Here is a 20,743-nt window from a genome sequence, read left to right as displayed (position 1 = left end):
TGCACTACTTGTAAGTGTATCTTGTGTTTTTTATGTTGATTTAATTAAAAAATAAAAAATAAAAAAATATTTCTTGTGCGGCCCGATACCAATCGATCCACGGACCAGTACCGGGCCGCGGCCCGGTGGTTGGGGACCACTGAGGTAAACAACCAACAGTATGTCAGAAGGCTAGCTAAAACGGTACACATATTCATAATATAGTATACATTTTAACTGACCTTTATTTTACTATTTTTGTCTTTTTTTAGGTGGCTAAAATACGCGGTGCTGCTGACCGCCGTCTAACGTTACGTGTGATATATTGACTAACGTAACCCTGCTTAAAAAAAATCACTGAACAAAAAGTATGAATAAGGTAGTGAACTGCAACAGATTCCCGTGTTTGCAATAACGTTATAACGTTAGCAGTGAGTTTACAGCCTCACTGATTTAACTACACAGCAAATAAAAGTCACGTTACTTAGCCAATAAACGTTATCTTACATTCAAAACTTACCGTTCTTTGCGCAACTTCAAATGCCGGACGAAGTTGGAAGTTGTTGCCTCTCCATCAGTAATTTTCGAACCGCATGTGTTGCATACTGCAAACCGTTTTGTGTTGACCACCTCGTAATTTTTATACCCAAACAAAATTATTTTAGGTATCATTTTTTGTTCACTGGCATGTGGTTTGGACATGTCTTCTTCGTTGGTTGTCCTGCAATTTGATTGGATGAATGCTGTGTGATGAAAACAAAGTAGATGTAATTTGATTGGCTGTTGTACTGAGAGCACACCAGCTGACACACGCAACGCTGATAGACAAGTACACAATGAAAAACACGGAGCGCTCCCGAATAACTTTTTCATCTTTGGGTTTTGGGGAAAGTAGCAAGTCATGTCAAGTCATGTCAATTCAAAAGGCTCAAGTCCAAGTGAAGTCACAAGTCATTGATGTTAAAGTCTAAGTCGAGTTGCAAGTCTTTTTACATTTCGTCAAGTCGAGTCTAAAGTCATCAAATTCATGACTCGAGTCTGACTCGAGTCCAAGTCATGTGACTCGAGTCCACACCTCTGCCACCTAGTACCAACCTCGTCATGTCCGTTGTGTCCTGAGCAAGACACTTCACCCTTGCTCCTGATGGGTGCTGGTTAGCGCCTTGCATGGCAGCTCCCTCCATCAGTGTGTGAATGTGTGTGTGAATGGGTAAATGTGGAAGTAGTGTCAAAGCGCTTTGAGTACCTTGAAGGTAGAAAAGCGCTATACAAGTACAACCCATTATCATTATAAGTTATCCATCAATTTGTATATACAATAATCAAATGCAAAGGCAATTGCGTAGTAATATGACAGTTATAAAAATAATATGAGGCAATTGTGTAATAATAATACATTTTTTCACTGTTACACGCGGCCCTCTGAAGGCAGCCATGACTGTATTGTGGCCCTCAAACAAAATGAGTTTGACAACCTTGTTCTATTCTGACTGTTTTTATGGTTATTATTATCAAAATAAAGGCAGTCTAGTTGAAGTCTATGTCTTTAATCTAAAAAAAAATAAACGAACAGAAGGAGTTTTTGTGCTTGACACGGGATTACAAATGTATTTAAAAAGTTATTAGAAAGGACACAGCATCTCTTCTTCTATCGATGGACAGACTTGACCATCGCCGCCACGCGTTGTTCCACAGCGTCGACAGTCTGTGAGTCAAAATAAGTTTTGGCAAACATCGCTTCATGAAAACAGAACACATAAGAGCCAGAAAAGTGCCCCCATGGAAATATGATTCAAACGTGAAGTAGAGAAAGAGGTCAGAAAGATGAGATGAAATTGATTAATCTTTTCCAGTGTTCCACCAAAACAGCAAATTCACACTTTTCACACTCCTTACACTTTTTAGGCTACAAGTGACTCTTCTCTACAAAGATTACATTTTTCTATATTTGACGTTTAAATGTGCAAAAAAAATGTGTCTTTTCCATCATGTCTCACATCCGGCAAGCATTTTTCCTTTAGAATAATCTTTTCTTGAAAATAATGTCTTCTTTAAAATAATCTCTTTTGTTGCAACATTTGGTAAGAGGAGGGACAATAGCGCACAGCGGCCACGCGGGGTCGCTGCTGCGTCGCTAAGTCAAAAGAGGGACAGTGGCGCAGAATGGCCACAGAGGGCGCTGCTGAGTCCTTAAGAGGGAAGTTGGGGGAAAAGGCCAAGCAGCATTGAAAAGGAAAATAGGAAAATATTATGGATCAAGTTAGAAGAAAAACATTTACTTGAGCCTTGTATCCTGTAAATGTGTTTATTTAAGAATTAAAACTTCATCTTGCAATATTTCAACATATTCAGGTAAACTTAATCTTTTCAACTACAATTTCTTACTTATTTTGAATTAAAAACAGCTTTATCTCGCAATACCTCAACTTCCTGGAGATGTTCTTTTTCTTTTAAATCATGACTGTTCTTGTACTTTCTTTCAAAAATTGCAATCTATTTCTTGAAACGTTTTTTTTTGACGTATCATGTTTGCTTGCATGTTCGAAATAAACTCAAACTCAACTCAACTCAATTTTATTTTATAATATTTAAACTTTTTGCCTAAAATATATTTTTACCTTTTTCATGTTCAAATATTTTTTATGCTAACATTTATCTTGTAATATTACAATATTATTCAGGAAAATGTAATCTTTGTAATCCTTTTAACCTACAATTACCTTTTTTTTTTTTGCATAAAAAAGTATTATACAACTTGCAATATCTCAACTGTAGAAGATGTTTTTTTTTTGTAAAATTATGACTGGTCTTGTACTTTCTTTCAAATGTATTGAAATATTTCTCGAAACTTTTTTTCATGACAAATTAATTTCGGGATATAACATTTTTTTTGCCTAAAATGATGACCATTATCCTCAAAATATTTTTTTTACCTTTTTCATATAAATATATTTTTTTCTGCTAATATTTATGTTGTATTGCTGGATATGTGTTTCTAAAAATTATGTCTGTTTTTTACTTTCTTCCAAAAATTGCAACCTATTTTTCAATTTTTTTTTGACAACTTCATTTCATATATTACAACTTTTTTGCCTAAAATGATGACCTTTATCCTCAAAATATTTGAACCTTTTTCGCGCAAAAATATATTATTTTCTGCCAACATTTATCTTGTAATATTTGAAGTTTATCCTGGTTATTACGACTTAATTTTGAAAATATATTTTGTGACTTTTTTCTTTGTTTACAAATATATATTTTTGTGTTTTCAGTGCTGCCTGGGTGCTCCTTGACAGGAAGAAGAGGAGGAAGATGAGGAGGAAGAGTGAGGAACAAATCCAACAGTCCAGACCTCCTGCTGGTGGTGTTCTAGCTGCCAGGCAGGACAGGGTCCGAGACATGCCTCTGGATCTCCTGCACCTGCGAGGAGGTCTCCAGGTGCTCAGGCAGGGAGGGGAAGCGCTGGCTGCCACACAGCAGTGGTGTAGGCTCCAGCTGAGGAGGCGTGAGGTGCACTGAAGGCAGACGTGGAGGCTCCGCCTCGGGGGACATTGACATGGTGTCGTCAGAGGCCACCGTAACGTGGATCCCGCTGGACAGCGAGTCCTTGGACTTGTGCTTGAAGTCCGACACCGGACTCTGAGAGGAAAGAAAGAAGGGAACTTTGACATGCAGGAAGTGGAAGAAGAATCATGTGATGTTAAAAAACGGACCTCTAGCAGCGAGGCGGTGCTGTCCGTCTGGACCGGTGGCATCGCAGGAACGGCGTGGATGGCCTGCGGGCCGCCGCTGTACAAGGTGGTAGGGTGAGGTGGATGAGGGCCGGGTGACACGGCGCTGTAGGCGGGGGGAACGGGCGCCATCTGCCTTTGGAGCAGCTGCAGGATGACGGTGATGTCTGCTGTCATTCTGCTCTCCAGCCTGCAGCACACAATCACATGAAGGACTGGCATTTTTATGCTCTACCAGTCATGTGACACTATTACTTTACCACTCACTTCATACTCTAATACTCTACCAGTCATGTGACACCATCACTTTACCACTGGCTTCATAATTTATTACTCTACGAGTCATGTGACACTATTACTTTACCACTCACTTCATACTTAATTACTCTACCAGTCATGTGACACTGATACTTTACCACTCACTTCATACTTTATTACTCTACCAATCATGTGACACTTTATTACTTTACCATTCACTTCATACTTAATTGCTCTATCAGTCATGTGACACTTTTACTTTACCACTCACTTCATACTTTATTACTCTACCAGTCATGTGACACTATTACTCTACCACTCACTTCATACTTTAATACTCTACCAGTCATGTGACACTATTACTTTACCACTCACTTCATACTCTAATACTCTACCAGTCATGTGACACTATTACTTTACCACTCACTTCATACTTTAATACTCTACCAGTCATGTGACACTTTATTACTCTACCACCCACTTCATACTTAATTACTCTACCAGTCATGTGACACTATTACTTTACCACTCACTTCATACTTTATTACTCTACCAATCATGTGACACTTTATTACTTTACCATTCACTTCATACTTAATTGCTCTACCAGTCATGTGACACTTTTACTTTACCTCTCACTTCATACTTTATTACTCTACCAGTCATGTGACACTATTACTCTACCACTCACTTCATACTTTAATACTCTACCAGTCATGTGACACTATTACTTTACCACTCACTTCATACTCTAATACTCTACCAGTCATGTGACACTATTACTTTACCACTCACTTCATACTTTAATACTCTACCAGTCATGTGACACTTTATTACTCTACCACCCACTTCATACTTAATTGCTCTACCAGTCACGTGACACTGATACTTTACCACTCACTTCATACTTTATTACTCTACCAGTCATGTGGCACTATTACTCTACCACCCACTTCATACTTAATTGCTCTACCAGTCACGTGACACTGATACTTTACCACTCACTTCATACTTTAATACTCTACCAGTCATGTGACACTTTATTACTCTACCACCCACTTCATACTTAATTGCTCTACCAGTCACGTGACACTGATACTTTACCTCTCACTTCATACTTTATTACTCTACCGGTCATGTGACACTATTACTTTACCACTCACTTCATACTTTATTACTCTATCAATCATGTGACACTTTATTACTTTACCATTCACTTCATACTTAATTGCTCTATCAGTCATGTGACACTTTTACTTTACCTCTCACTTCATACTTTATTACTCTACCAGTCATGTGACACTATTACTCTACCACTCACTTCATACTTTAATACTCTACCAGTCATGTGACACTATTACTTTACCACTCACTTCATACTCTAATACTCTACCAGTCATGTGACACTATTACTTTACCACTCACTTCATACTTTAATACTCTACCAGTCATGTGACACTTTATTACTTTACCACCCACTTCATACTTAATTGCTCTACCAGTCACGTGACACTGATACTTTACCACTCACTTCATACTTTATTACTCTATCAATCATGTGACACTTTATTACTTTACCGTTCACTTCATACTTAATTGCTCTACCAGTCATGTGACACTTTTACTTTACCTCTCACTTCAAACTTTATTACTCTACCAGTCAGGTGACACTTTATTAATTTACCAAACTACTTGACACTTTATTATTCTACCACTCATGTGACAATTTATTACTCTACCACATACTTGACAGTCACTTGACACATTATTACTGCACCTCTTAGGTGACACCTTATTACTACACCACTCACTTGACACTTTACTACTCTGCCACTCATGTGACACCTTTTCACTACACCACTCACTTGACACTTTACTCCTCTGCCACTCATGTGACACCTAATTACGATACACCACTCACTTGACAAGTTATCACTCTACCACTCGCTTGACACGTTACCACTCATGTGACACTTTATTACTCTACATCTCTCTTAACATTTTATTATTCTACCACTCATGTGACAATTTAATACTCTACCACACAATTAACATTGTATTGCTCTACCAGTCACTTGACAATGTATTACTTTTTTTTTTACCACTCACTTGACATTTTATTGCTCTAATACTTTATTAGTCTATACTTTATCACTATACCACTCCCTAAAAACCAACATGATGTAGATGATTGGTGTACAAAGAGAGACATTTTGTGCCTGCAGTAGAGCTGCGCGGATAGGCAATTATTTCATCCGCAACCGCGTCAGAAAGTCGTCAACCATCCGCCATCCACCCGATGTAACGTTTGATCAGAACTGCATCCGCCCACCATCCGCCCGTTGTTATATATCTAATATTAATAAAAAATTTAAAAAAAAGGGTGAAAACTACGCGAATTGCACCTTGTGCAGACAAGATTTTTCGATCGGACACGGAGGAATTAGCGATGTAAAAGATCCACGTTGGGACAAAAAAACACAAGTCTAATGCCGTTGCTAGCGATACAAGTGGAAAACTTTCAACGTTTTTCGTCGCCCAAACAGATTCTTTGGATGTGATAAATGCCGAAGTTTTATTTACGGAGGCAATAATTGAGCATGGACTTCCAATCGCACTGGCTGATCACATGGGACAGTTAATAATGTAATGCAGCCTTTAAAAATCATTACGCGGTGATCGCGATCCCAAAAATAAACTTTTCTTGCATGATAATGTCCAGAAAAATTCGCTTTATATTACTATAGAGTCCTTTTAACGAATGAGTTTGATGGTTTATCACAAACCTTAAATGAAAGAAGTCCTTTGTTCTCCTGCACCATGCATGCGCAATCCTGTCGGCTGTATTTCACAGCACGACATACTGTAAAAAGTGTTTATACTATTTATACTTTCAATTAACAAATCGAAGTCTTGTGAAAGGTTGACAGGATAACTGGCATTAACTGTCAAAATAATTTCAAACTATTGAAGTTAGCTTACAGAATAAACATGTCAATCAACCCATATGATTTTTGCTGTAATATTTTTGTTTTGAAAAGTCACTGTGACTGATAGAAAAGTGATGGTTTTAGCAACATTTTAACCTGTCTGAATGCTAATAGTCATTTTGCGTCGGGGGGCGAAGCCCTGAACCCTCCACCAGGACTTTGTCCTGGACCTACCGGGGCCTGCGGCCCTTGGACCCTGGCTACTAGGTTTTTCTGATTTAAAAGTTGGCAGGTATGGTGAGGTTATAAAGCTTTTGCCTGTTAAAGAAAGGAGACTGATCCAATGCACAGACATTCGCGTGCCACGCTGTCACGACCCAGACGCACACCAGTGCGCAATCATATGGGAGCCGCGCTGAGCGCACCTCCAAGCGCGTCTCGCTGCCGGCGACGGCCAGGTATGGGCCCACGCTCCAGCGCCATCCATTTTCAGGGCTAGTTGATTCGGCAGGTGGGTTGTTACACACTCCTTAGCGGGTTCCAACTTCCATGGCCACCGTCCTGCTCTCTATATAAACCAGGGTGAGCCCCACCCCTTTCATGAGCGCACTACGCGCGGAGTGACCCCTGTTACGCGCCCCCGGCAACAGGGGTGGCAAGCAGGTAAGCTGCGCGGGCGGAGCGCGCGGAGTGACCCATGTTACGAGCCCCCGGCCACGGGGGTGGCGGGCAGGTAAGCTGCTTACCTGCTGCGCGTGACGCCGGCCGCGGCGAAAGCGGACGAGGCGGGGTGTCGGTGCGGTGGGCGCGGTAGTGACCCTGGACGTGCGTCGGGCCCTTCTCGCGGATCGCCTCAGCTACGGCTCCCGGTGGGGCCCTCTCGGGGGAAGGGGCCTCGGTCCCGGACCCCGGCGAGGCGTCCCTTCTCCGCTCCGTAAAAGTGTCCATCTCTTCTTTTTTTTTCTTCTGTTGTGGCATATGCAGCAGGTGCCTGCTCGTTTTTCGTATGTGGGTAACAACATTTAACTATGTATGTATATTTCCGAATTGGTTTAACTGCCACCCGCAAAACAAAAAAAAAAAAACAAAACAAAAAAAAAAATTGATCCGCCCGACCCGACCCGCGAGCGGATAAAATCTTAGTTTTTTTAATTTAATCCGCCCGATCCGCGGATAATCCGCGGACTCCGCGGTTGTGTCCGCAAACCGCGCATCTCTAGCCTGCAGCTAGTTTTCTATTGGCTCTTGGCATATCGTAAAGATGAAGATGAATTATAAATGCAATATATTATTAGACATTTCACTAATTTGTTATACCACAAAGCTCAGATGTATCTTTTAACGTATAATGACGGACATTGGATCCCCTTCATCATCTTTACAAAATGTATAAATTTATGTGGAAAACATTTGGACAGCCCTGATATAGCTACAGTAGGTATAATATAAATGATCTTTGATTGACATTTTTACAAGAGATTTGTTAAAAAAAACAGCAGAGCAGGGTGTTCCTGTCATATAGAGGATATTTGACAAGTGTTAACATAGTACTTCTAGTAGTTAATTGATCTTATGATTTTATTGTATATTACTTTATTCATGCCTACAATTGGTGATGCAAGATATGTTGAAGCCTTGCATTGATAGTTGTACACAACATAATGCTAACAGTGCATTTTTTTTTATTTTTTTTTTACAATAAATGAACAGCTCTAAAGAATTTAGGGTGAAATGTTGGAAATATAAATATGAAATCAAATCAAATCAAATCAACTTTATTTATAGAGCACATTTAAAATTTACCACAGGGGTAGCCAAAGTGCTGTACAATGAGCAGGTTAAAAGATAAAACGAGTACCGAGCAAACACAACACAACACAAACAGAACACGATAAAAAATAAATAATTAAAATAGAATTAATAAAAACATAAAAACATAAAAACAGGATCACAGCAGGTGTATTATGGGGCGCCATTGCAGGATGGATATCACTCAGTGTTAAAAGCCATGGAATAAAAGTATGTTTTTAAGAGAGATTTAAAAACAGGAAGAGAGGAGGCTTGTCTAACACTCAGGGGTAGGTCGTTCCAGAGCTTGGGAGCAGCAACGGCGAAAGCTCTGTCACCTCTAAGCTTCAGCCTTGTGTCAGGGACCGTCAACAGCAGCTGATCGGCTGATCTTAAGGATCGGGTGGGGCAGTAAGGCTGAAGGAGGTCGGAGAGATAGGTTGGCGCGAGGTTGTTTAGACATTTAAAAACAAATAAAAGGAGTTTAAAATGTATTCGGTAACGCACAGGGAGCCAGTGAAGGGACGCTAAAATAGGGGTGATGTGCTCACGTCTGCGGGTCTGTGTTAGCAGACGAGCAGCAGAGTTCTGCACGAGCTGCAGGCGGGCGAGGGAGGCCTGGCTAATGCCAACATACAGGGCATTACAATAATCAAGACGAGTCGAGATAAAAGCGTGGATTAATTTCTCAAGATCATGTCTTGATAGAAGCGGTTTTACTTTCGCTATTTGGCGTAATTGATAAAAGCTTTTTTGAATGACGCTGCTGATTTGTTTTTCGAATTTAAAATCTGAGTCAAACTTTACCCCCAGGTTTGTGACATAGGCTATAGGCTACAAATTGCAGAGTATTAAAATCGTGTTCTTGAAATATGTTCTCTTCTGTAATTTATAGAAATAGAACCGTAAAAAGAAGCAACATAAAATAGAAGACATATTGAAATGAAAGTTTCTAAGCAGCACAAAATTATAGCCTGTAAATGGAACACTTTTCACAAAAGTCCAGTAGATGTCACTGTTGCCTAAACCTATAAGAACCATTTTCAGTGACGGTCACGATTGACTTCACATGTTTTTACTTTCCTTTCATATGTTTTGATCTTGTATACATGTATCTACATGTATATTTGAATACATGTACCCTTTCACTGCACTGTACTCCTTGGATAAATCTGAATAGGACAGCAATGACCAGCATCAGGGGGTATAGCTCAGTGGTAGAGCATTTGACTGCAGATCAAGAGGTCCCCGGTTCAAATCCGGGTGCCCCCTCATTTTGAATAAAAGTACAGGTAAAAGCCAGTAAATTAGAATATTTTGAAAAACTTGATTTATTTCAGTAATTGCATTCAAAAGGTGTAACTTGTACATTATATTTATTCATTGCACACAGACTGATGCATTCAAATGTTTATTTCATTTAATTTTGATGATTTGAAGTGGCAACAAATGAAAATCCAAAATTCCGTGTGTCACAAAATTAGAATATTACTTAAGGCTAATACAAAAAAGGGATTTTTAGAAATGTTGGCCAACTGAAAAGTATGAAAATGAAAAATATGAGCATGTACAATACTCAATACTGGGTTGGAGCTCCTTTTGCCTCAATTACTGCGTTAATGCTGCGTGGCATGGAGTCGATGAGTTTCTGGCACTGCTCAGGTGTTATGAGAGCCCAGGTTGCTCTGATAGTGGCCTTCAACTCTTCTGCGTTTTTGGGTCTGGCATTCTGCATCTTCCTTTTCACAATACCCCACAGATTTTCTATGGAGCTAAGGTCAGGGGAGTTGGCGGGCCAATTTAGAACAGAAATACCATGGTCCGTAAACCAGGCACGGGTAGATTTTGCGCTGTGTGCAGGCGCCAAGTCCTGTTGGAACTTGAAATCTCCATCTCCATAGAGCAGGTCAGCAGCAGGAAGCATGAAGTGCTCTAAATCTTGCTGGTAGACGGCTGTGTTGACCCTGGATCTCAGGAAACGGAGTGGACCGACACCAGCAGATGACATGGCACCCCAAACCATCACCCAACCATGCAAATTTTGCATTTCCTTTGGAAATCGAGGTCCCAGAGTCTGGAGGAAGACAGGAGAGGCACAGGATCCACGTTGCCTGAAGTCTAGTGTAAAGTTTCCACCATCAGTGATGGTTTGGGGTGCCATGTCATCTGCTGGTGTCGGTCCACTCTGTTTCCTGAGATCCAGGGTCAACGCAGCCGTCTACCAGCAAGTTTTAGAGCACTTCATGCTTCCTGCTGCTGACCTGCTCTATGGAGATGGAGATTTCAAATTCCAACAGGACTTGGCGCCTGCACACAGCGCAAAATCTACCCCTGCCTGGTTTACGGACCATGGTATTTCTGTTCTAAATTGGCCCGCCAACTCCCCTGACCTTAGCCCCATAGAAAATCTGTGGGGTATTGTGAAAAGGAAGATGCAGAATGCCAGACCCAAAAACGCAGAAGAGTTGAAGGCCACTATCAGAGCAACCTGGGCTCTCATAACACCTGAGCAGTGCCAGAAACTCATCGACTCCATGCCACGCCGCATTAACGCAGTAATTGAGGCAAAAGGAGCTCCAACCAAGTATTGAGTATTGTACATGCTCATATTTTTCATTTTCATACTTTTCAGTTGGCCAACATTTCTAAAAATCCCTTTTTTGTATTAGCCTTAAGTAATATTCTAATTTTGTGACACACGGAATTTTGGATTTTCATTTGTTGCCACTTCAAATCATCAAAATTAAATGAAATAAACATTTGAATGCATCAGTCTGTGTGCAATGAATAAATATAATGTACAAGTTACACCTTTTGAATGCAATTACTGAAATAAATCAAGTTTTTCAAAATATTCTAATTTACTGGCTTTTACCTGTATGTGTTCTTTCAAACATTGACATTTAAACAATCTCACCGATTTAACTGCGACTGTAGAAGCTCCAGTCTGGATTGCAGCTCACTTGGCCGGTCCTCAGCACAAGGAGGAGGATGGAAAGTGTTTCTGGCTGACGATGAGCGCCTTTGGGTCTCTGAGAACTGACTGGCTCTGCGGTCCGGCCAGTATCCGTAGAGTCCTGACATACTGACAGGGACTGCTGCTATGGAAGTGACGGACATGAGTGTTTTATACACGTGTTATCTGATCAAAGAATGGACAGATGGTGGCTGACTGCTCACCAGAGTACGGTGGACCTCCAAGGTCTACGGGCTTGCCCATGCCCGCTGAGGGTCTGTTGTGAGGTAGGCGGTTGATGACCGCCGAGGGGTAGTCTCTGGCGTCTCCAGAGGAGGGGTACAGCTCCCCCTTGCTGCGTCTCACACGTTTCATCTCCTCGTCGCTGGACTCGGAAGAGAAACTGTCGCTGCTGCACCGCTCGTCCCAGCGCGGTCCCGCCATGGAGCCTCGGTGATGGTTGGCCATGGGACACGCCTGGTCCGGGTAGGGGTCCTCTCGGTCCATGCCGTCTGCAGCGGGAATTGGGAGATGAGATGTTAGCAGGAGAGATCATTCAATAAATGTGGGGTTATCCCTCACCGGGTCTGTTGCGACGTCGCGGGGAGCCTCGGCGGTGCCTCGTTGTCCTGCAGCCATAGTCAGAGTCCTTGCTCGGGGTTGACTGGTTTACTCGATCTGCCTGATACATAACAGCTTCAGTGATTCAAAAAACACACAACCTTGGCTCAAACATATGAAACGCTGGTTCGCATTGTTTCGTCAGGCCAAAAAGGGTCGAGTTTAATGTGTTGGTGAGGATTCAGAGCAGAAGTCTTCAGCGTTTTCCAGGCCAAGAACCACCAAGCTGATGGATAATGGAGAGGAGAGCTCCTACTTCAGGGGTGTCCAATTTGTGGCCCGCAGCTCGGGTTTTGTTAACCAGGAGAATTTTGTCACAGTAAAAATAAAACAACAACAACAATAAAACAAAGCAAAGCGCAAAAAATTGTTGTATAATGAGAAAGCTGAAATGTTGCTACTGATAACTAAAATTAATATACTTTATAACATACAACACACATAAATATATATATAAAAACATTTGTGTGGAGGGGCGTGGCCTGCGGGCCTGCAGCGAAGCGGGGTGTGCCGGGATTGGCCTCAAAGTCAGCGACAGGTGCGTAGATGGCCCACCTGGGCCTTGTTATCTAATCACATGTCGCTCTGTATAAGCAGCAACCAGGAGGAGAGACGTTGTTGGAGCTGGAGCAAGAGCGCGAGCGAGAGCGAGAGACAACTGCTGGAAAGCAACCTGAGCACATTATTGAAATAATAAAAGTCTATTGTAACCATGAAACGGGCTTGCATGACAATGCTTGGTGATCTGGAGGACCCACTGGAAGAGAGCTTCCACAGTTTGTTTTTAATATTTTTTACAAAAGTAAAAAAACACCAAAATGGCCCCTGCATAGTCTTTTTCAGTATATAACCCATAGTTACACAGTATGTCTTACTTACAGGTAAAAGCCAGTAAATTAGAATATTTTGAAAAACTTGATTTATTTCAGTAATTGCATTCAAAAGGTGTAACTTGTACATTATATTTATTCATTGCACACAGACTGATGCATTCAAATGTTTATTTCATTTAATTTTGATGATTTGAAGTGGCAACAAATGAAAATCCAAAATTCCGTGTGTCACAAAATTAGAATATTACTTAAGGCTAATACAAAAAAGGGATTTTTAGAAATGTTGGCCAACTGAAAATTATGAAAATGAAAAATATGAGCATGTACAATACTCAATACTTGGTTGGAGCTCCTTTTGCCTCAATTACTGCGTTAATGCGGCGTGGCATGGAGTCGATGAGTTTCTGGCACTGCTCAGGTGTTATGAGAGCCCAGGTTGCTCTGATAGTGGCCTTCAACTCTTCTGCGTTTTTGGGTCTGGCATTCTGCATCTTCCTTTTCACAATACCCCACAGATTTTCTATGGGGCTAAGGTCAGGGGAGTTGGCGGGCCAATTTAGAACAGAAATACCATGGTCCGTAAACCAGGCACGGGTAGATTTTGCGCTGTGTGCAGGCGCCAAGTCCTGTTGGAAATTGAAATCTCCATCTCCATAGAGCAGGTCAGCAGCAGGAAGCATGAAGTGCTCTAAAACTTGCTGGTAGACGGCTGCGTTGACCCTGGATCTCAGGAAACAGAGTGGACCGACACCAGCAGATGACATGGCACCCCAAACCATCACCCAACCATGCAAATTTTGCATTTCCTTTGGAAATCGAGGTCCCAGAGTCTGGAGGAAGACAGGAGAGGCACAGGATCCACGTTGCCTGAAGTCTAGTGTAAAGTTTCCACCATCAGTGATGGTTTGGGGTGCCATGTCATCTGCTGGTGTCGGACCACTCTGTTTCCTGAGATCCAGGGTCAACGCAGCCGTCTACCAGCAAGTTTTAGAGCACTTCATGCTTCCTGCTGCTGACCTGCTCTATGGAGATGGAGATTTCAAGTTCCAACAGGACTTGGCGCCTGCACACAGCGCAAAATCTACCCGTGCCTGGTTTACGGACCATGGTATTTCTGTTCTAAATTGGCCCGCCAACTCCCCTGACCTTAGCCCCATAGAAAATCTGTGGGGTATTGTGAAAAGGAAGATGCAGAATGCCAGACCCAAAAACGCAGAAGAGTTGAAGGCCTCTATCAGAGCAACCTGGGCTCTCATAACACCTGAGCAGTGCCAGAAACTCATCGACTCCATGCCACGCTGCATTAACGCAGTAATTGAGGCAAAAGGAGCTCCAACCAAGTATTGAGTATTGTACATGTTCATATTTTTCATTTTCATACTTTTCAGTTGGCCAACATTTCTAAAAATCCCTTTTTTGTATTAGCCTTAAGTAATATTCTAATTTTGTGACACACGGAATTTTGGATTTTCATTTGTTGCCACTTCAAATCATCAAAATTAAATGAAATAAACATTTGAATGCATCAGTCTGTGTGCAATGAATAAATATAATGTACAAGTTACACCTTTTGAATGCAATTACTGAAATAAATCAAGTTTTTCAAAATATTCTAATTTACTGGCTTTTACCTGTATATATCCTGTTTAATTTGGGTTTTAAATTAAGCTGGTCCTAAAGGTACCTCGTTATTGTGCAATACTAATTTATGTAAATAATACAGTATAATGCCACTTATCGCTAGCTGGCTACTAAAGCACTAATCGCTGGCTGTCTTCAACGCTAACACGAAAATAATACTACTACTGATTTAAACTTAAGAGACCACTAAAATGATGTGGCGTGACACATTAAAATTAGTAGGCGGGCTACAATAAAATGAAGTGACAGACCACATTAAATGGTGTGGCATGCCATGTTAAAATAACGGGACAGGTCACTTTAAAATTAAGTGGCGGGGCGGGCCACGATACAATGACGTTGAGTGCCACATTAAGCGATGTGGCATGCCATTTTAAAATTAAGTGGCGGGCCACAATACAATTATATGGCGGACTACATAAGATGATGTGGCGGGCCACAATAAAATGACGTGTAGGGCCACCTTAGAATTATGTCGCGTGCCACATTTAAAATTATGGGATGGGCCAATGAATATTAAGTGGCAGGCCACATTAAAATCAAGTGGGGCTTCACAATAAAATGATGTGGCGTGCCAACATAAAATGGCATGGAGAGCTAACTAAAATGATGTGGCGTGCCATGTTAAAATTATGGGCTGATTTAAACTTAAGACCACTAAAATGATGTGACGTGCCATAATAAAATGAAGTGACGGACCACATTAAATGGTGTGGCATACCATGTTAAAGTTATGGGACAGGTAACTTTAAAACTAAGTGGCAGGCCACAATAACATGATATGGCGGACTACATAAAATTATGTGGTGGGCCACAATAAAATGACCTGGAGGGCTACTTTAGAATTATATAGTGTGCCACATTGGAATTATGTGGCATGCCACATTAATAATAGGTGGTCGTACACAATAAAATGACGTGTAGGGCCACATTAAAATAATACGGTGAGCACATTAAATGATGTGGCAGGCCAGATTTGGCCCCCGAGCCTTGAATTTGACACCTGTGCCCTCGGGGTTGAAGAACTCTGATTTAGAGCGTCGCTGGGAGTACTTCCTGGGTCCCAGCATGCTTTGTGGCACTCTTACTAACACTTATGTGCATTGTTACATAAGGCGCCAACACATGTATAATAGCTGAGGACTAAAGTGTGTATTTACTAGGGCTGTGAATCTTTGGGTGTCCCACGATTCGATTCAATATCGATTCTTGGGGTCACGATTCGATTTTTTTTAATTCACACCTGTAAAGAATCTGGGTATTATCTTCGACCCAACTCTCTCGTTTGAATCACACATTAAGAGTGTTACTAAAACGGCCTTCTTTCATCTCCGTAATATCGCTAAAATTCGTTCTATTTTATCCACTAGCGACGCTGAGATCATTATTCATGCGTTCGTTACGTCTCGTCTCGACTACTGTAACGTATTATTTTCGGGTCTCCCTATGTCTAGCATTAAAAAATTACAGTTGGTACAAAATGCGGCTGCTAGACTTTTGACAAGAACAAGAAAGTTTGATCATATTACGCCTATACTGGCTCACCTGCACTGGCTTCCTGTGCACTTAAGAAGTGACTTTAAGGTTTTACTACTTACGTATAAAATACTACACGGTCTAGCTCCGTCCTATCTTGTCGATTGCATTGTACCATATGTCCCGGCAAGAAATCTGCGTTCAAAGAACTCCGGCTTATTAGTGATTCCCAGAGCCCAAAAAAAGTCTGCGGGCTATAGAGCGTTTTCTATTCGGGCTCCAGTACTATGGAATGCCCTCCCGGTAACAATTAGAGATGCTACCTCAGTAGAAGCATTTAAGTCCCATCTTAAAACTCATTTGTATACTCTAGCCTTTAAATAGCCCCCCTGTTAGACCAGTTGATCTGCCGTTTCTTTTCTTTTCTCCTCTGCTCCCCTTTTCCTTGAGGGGGGGGGGGGCACAGGTCCGGTGGCCATGGATGAAGTGCTGGCTGTCCAGAGTCGGGACCCGGGGTGGACCACTCGCCTGTGCATCGGCTGGGAACATCTCTACGCTGCTGACCCGTCTCCGCTCGGGATGGTGTCCTGCTGGCCCCACTATGGACTGGACTCTTACTATTATGTTGGATCCACTATGGACTGGACTCTCACAATATTATGTCAGACCCACTCGACATCCATTGCTTTCGGTCTCCCCTAGAGGGGGGGGGGTTACCCACATATGCGGTCCTCTCCAAGGTTTCTCATAGTCATTCACATCGACGTCCCACTGGGGTGAGTTTTTCCTTGCCCGTATGTGGGCTTTGTACCGAGGATGTCGTTGTGGCTTGTGCAGCCCTTTGAGACACTTGTGATTTAGGGCTATATAAATAAAGATTGATTGATTGATTGAATTCAACACAATTCTCGATTCAAAAACTATTTTTTTCCCGATTCAAAACGATTCTCTATTCATTCAATACATAGGATTTTAGCAGGATCTACCCCAGTCTGCTGACATGCAAGCAGAGTAATAGATTTTTGTAAAAAGCTTTTATAATTGTAAAGGACAATCAACTGATTGCAATAATGTAAATTTGTTTTAACTATTAAATGAACCAAAAATATGACTTATTTTATCTTCGTGAAAATATTGGACACAGTGTGTTGTCAAGCTTATGAGATGCGATGCAAGTGTAAGCCACTGTGACACTATTGTTCTTTTATTTTTTTATAAATGTCTAATGATAATGTCAATGAGGGATTTTTAATCACTGCTATGTTGAAATTGTAACTAATATTGATACTGTTGTTGATAATATTCATTTTTGTTTCACTACTTTTGGTTTGTTCTGTGTCGTGTTTGTGTCTCCTCTCAATTGCTCTGTTTATTGCAGTTCTGAGTGTTGCTGGGTCGGGTTTGGTTTTGGAATTTGATTGCATTGTTATGGTATTGCTGTGTATTGTTTTGTTGGATTGTTTAATTAAAAAAAAATTAAAATCAAAAAAATCAAAAAAAATATAAAAATAAAAATAAAATCGATTTTTTAAAAATGAGAATCGATTCTGAATCGCACAACATGAGAATCGCGATTCGGATTCGAATCGATTTTTTCCCCACACCCCTAGTATTTACATAAATATGTCTGTTAGGGGGCTTCACGGTGGCAGAGGGGTTAGTGCATCTGCCTCACAATACAAAGGTCCTGAGTAGTCTTGGGTTCAATCCCGGGCTCGGGATCTTTCTGTGTGGAGTTTGCATGTCCTCCCCATGACTGCGTGGGTTCCCTCCGGGTACTCCGGCTTCCTCCCACTTCCAAAGACATGCACCTGGGGATAAGTTGATTGGCAACACTAAAAATTGGCCCTAGTGTGTGGATGTGAGTGTGAATGTTGTCTGTCTATTAGAGATGCGCGGTTTGCGGGCACAACCGCGGAGTCCGCGGATTATCCGCGGATCGGGCGGATGAAATTTAAAAAAATAAGATTTTATCCGCGTGCGGGTCGGGTCGGGTCGGGCGGATCAATTAGATTTTTTTTTTTATTTTATTTTTTTTTTTTTTTGCGGGTGGCAGTTAAACCAATTTGGAAATATATACACATAGTTAAATGTTGTTACCCACATACGAAAAACGAGCAGGCACCTGCAGCATATGCCACAACAGAAGAAGAAAAAAGAAAAGAGATGGACACTTTTACGGAGCGGAGAAGGGACGCCTCGCCGGGGTCCGGGACCGAGGCCCCTTCCCCCGAGAGGGCCCCACCGGGAGCCGTAGCTGAGGCGATCCACGAGAAGGGCCCGACGCACGTCCAGGGTCACTACCGCGCCCACCGCACCGACACCCCGCCTCGTCCGCCTTCGCCGCGGCCGGCGTCACGCGCAGCAGGTAAGCAGCTTACCTGCCCGCCACCCCCCGAAATTCACATTTCTATCACAATTATCATACTGTAAACATGGTAAGCTAACTTCATTAAAATTAATAGTCCTGTCAATAGCGTGGAATTACAATTCAAATGTAGTTTTTTTGTAAGCCTTTCAAAAGAATTCAAAATATGAAAAATTAATGAAAATTAATTGAAGCCATCAGACACTTTGAAAAGTGGCACATCACATCTCTAATGTAATCATTTTAACTTTTCAACAGAAATAGCACTGCAAAAATATTAAGGACATACTTCTGTATTTTGGTAGTTATGCTGTCAACATTTAACAAGATTTCTTCAACTTGGACTTGAAAGCATAAATAGTATAAACACTTTTAACAGTATGTCGTGCTGTGAAATACAGCCGACAGGATTGCGCACCACACAGGAAGCAAGGCCAAAGTGCATGCAGGAGAAGAAAGGACTTCTTTCATTTAAGGTTTGTGATAAACCATCAAACTCATTCGTTAAAAGGACTCTATAGTAATATAAAGCGAATTTTTCTGGACATTATCATGCAAGAAAAGTTTATTTTTGGGACCGCGATCACCGCGTAATGATTTTTAAAGGTTGCATTACAAACATGTAACTGTCCCATGTGATCAGCCAGTGCGATTGGAAGTCCATGCTCAATTATTGCCTCCGTAAATAAAACTTCGGCATTTATCACATCCAAAGAATCTGTTTGGGCGACGAAAAACGTTGAAAGTTTTCCACTTGTATCGCTAGCAACGGCATTAGACTTGTGTTTTTTTGTCCCAAAGTGGTCTTTTACATCGCTAATTCCTCCGTGTCCGATCGAAAAATCTTGTCTGCACAAGGTGCAATTCGCATAGTTTTCACCCTTTTTTTTTAAATTAAAGAAAAAACGTATTTTTTATCACTGCAACCGTAACCCGGAATAGGTTGATGAAAACCGTACGAATTACGGGAAAACCGGAGTAGTTGGCAGGTGCCTCACTAATGCCTTGCATCGTCTATATTAGATATACCGGGCGGATGGCGGGCGGATGCAGTTCTGATCAAATGTTAGATCGGGTGGATTGCGGATGGTTGACGACTTTCTGATGCGGTTGCGGATGAAATATTTGCCTATCCGCGCATCTCTACTGTCTATCTGTGTTGGCCCTGCGATGAGGTGGTGACTTGTCCAGGGTGTACCCCGCCTTCCGCCCGATTGTAGCTGAGATAGGCTCCAGCGCCCCCCGCGACCCCAAAGGGAATAAGCGGTAAAAAATGGATGGATGGATGTCTGTTAGGTGTCTCTTTCTAGCATCTGCTGCCCTCTAGTGGCACTCACATCTGTCAGGTTAAAGGTAACCTCCAGGTTGTTCCAGAAGGTGTCAGCAAAGTCAGGATACATATCCAGAACCTCCAGCAGGTCGTCCTTGAAGATCTTGTGAAGATCGCAGTAGGTCAGCGCCCGCACGTCAGCGCTGGATTTCCCGGGCCTCCCGTACAGGCTGAGGGACTCGCCGAAGATGTCGTTCTTTCCTGGAGAACACGGGAGAGCAGGCAGAGATGGTAGTGGAAGTAATTTAGTGATGGGATGTAAAAAAAAAGCAGCGTGGTGACCCTCAGCTTCCATGAATGGAAGAGCTAAAAGAGAAAGCAGCCTATCGGTGATCGATGCTGCTGTGGAATGAAAGTGGCGCCGTGCCCAAACACCTCTGGCGCGGCAACAGTCCTGTGTGACTTGATGTGAAGGTCTTTGTGGCAATGCAGGAACGACATTATTCCTTATTGCTCAACTTCCTGCTAGTCTATATCTTCATTTTTATAGTTTTATTGTTTGGAAAATTACCTGCCAGCAGATTGTTTGAAAAATCATTATAATGAGTTACTTTTTAAACCTGTTAATATTAACCCTAACCTAATATTAACCCTAACCCTAACCCTAACCCTAACCCTAACCTAATATTAACCCTAACCCTAACCCTAACCCTAACCCCTAACCCTAACCCTAACCCCTAACCCTAACCCTAACCCTTTACTTTTTTTTTAGTTACTTTTTTTTTTTACTTTTTCTATTACAAATATTTTAAAAATATCTAGCATATTCATCCTATATTTGGTTCTATATGCATACAAAAATACAATAAATTCATACAATATAAGTATTTTA

General features: G+C 41.7%; 1 protein-coding gene and 1 non-coding gene across 4 annotated transcripts in view; one reads left to right on the top strand and one right to left on the bottom strand.

Annotated features, from left to right (window-relative positions):
* Positions 1–1,558: 1,558 nt before the first annotated feature.
* Positions 1,559–20,743, bottom strand: part of kcnh6a (potassium voltage-gated channel, subfamily H (eag-related), member 6a) — an 85,341-nt gene continuing 66,156 nt past the window's right edge. For all 3 annotated transcript variants that reach the window (XM_061981339.1, XM_061981341.1, XM_061981340.1), the window contains 6 exons: positions 19,919–20,112; positions 12,225–12,324; positions 11,867–12,154; positions 11,604–11,787; positions 3,693–3,900; positions 1,559–3,618 (listed from right to left, as the gene is read on the bottom strand). In XM_061981339.1, the coding sequence (XP_061837323.1) occupies positions 3,349–3,618; positions 3,693–3,900; positions 11,604–11,787; positions 11,867–12,154; positions 12,225–12,324; positions 19,919–20,112 (1,244 nt within the window). In that variant the 3' untranslated portion in view covers positions 1,559–3,348. The remainder of the gene's footprint in view (positions 3,619–3,692; positions 3,901–11,603; positions 11,788–11,866; positions 12,155–12,224; positions 12,325–19,918; positions 20,113–20,743) is intronic.
* Positions 9,887–9,958, top strand: trnac-gca (transfer RNA cysteine (anticodon GCA)). The gene has a single exon. It is a non-coding gene; the product is annotated as a tRNA-Cys (tRNA).

This window comes from Nerophis lumbriciformis, linkage group LG24 (genome assembly GCF_033978685.3).
Source record: "Nerophis lumbriciformis linkage group LG24, RoL_Nlum_v2.1, whole genome shotgun sequence".
Lineage (NCBI taxonomy): Eukaryota > Metazoa > Chordata > Actinopteri > Syngnathiformes > Syngnathidae > Nerophis > Nerophis lumbriciformis.
Note: the sequence above shows the minus strand (reverse complement) of the source record. Positions and strands in the feature narration are given on the sequence as shown.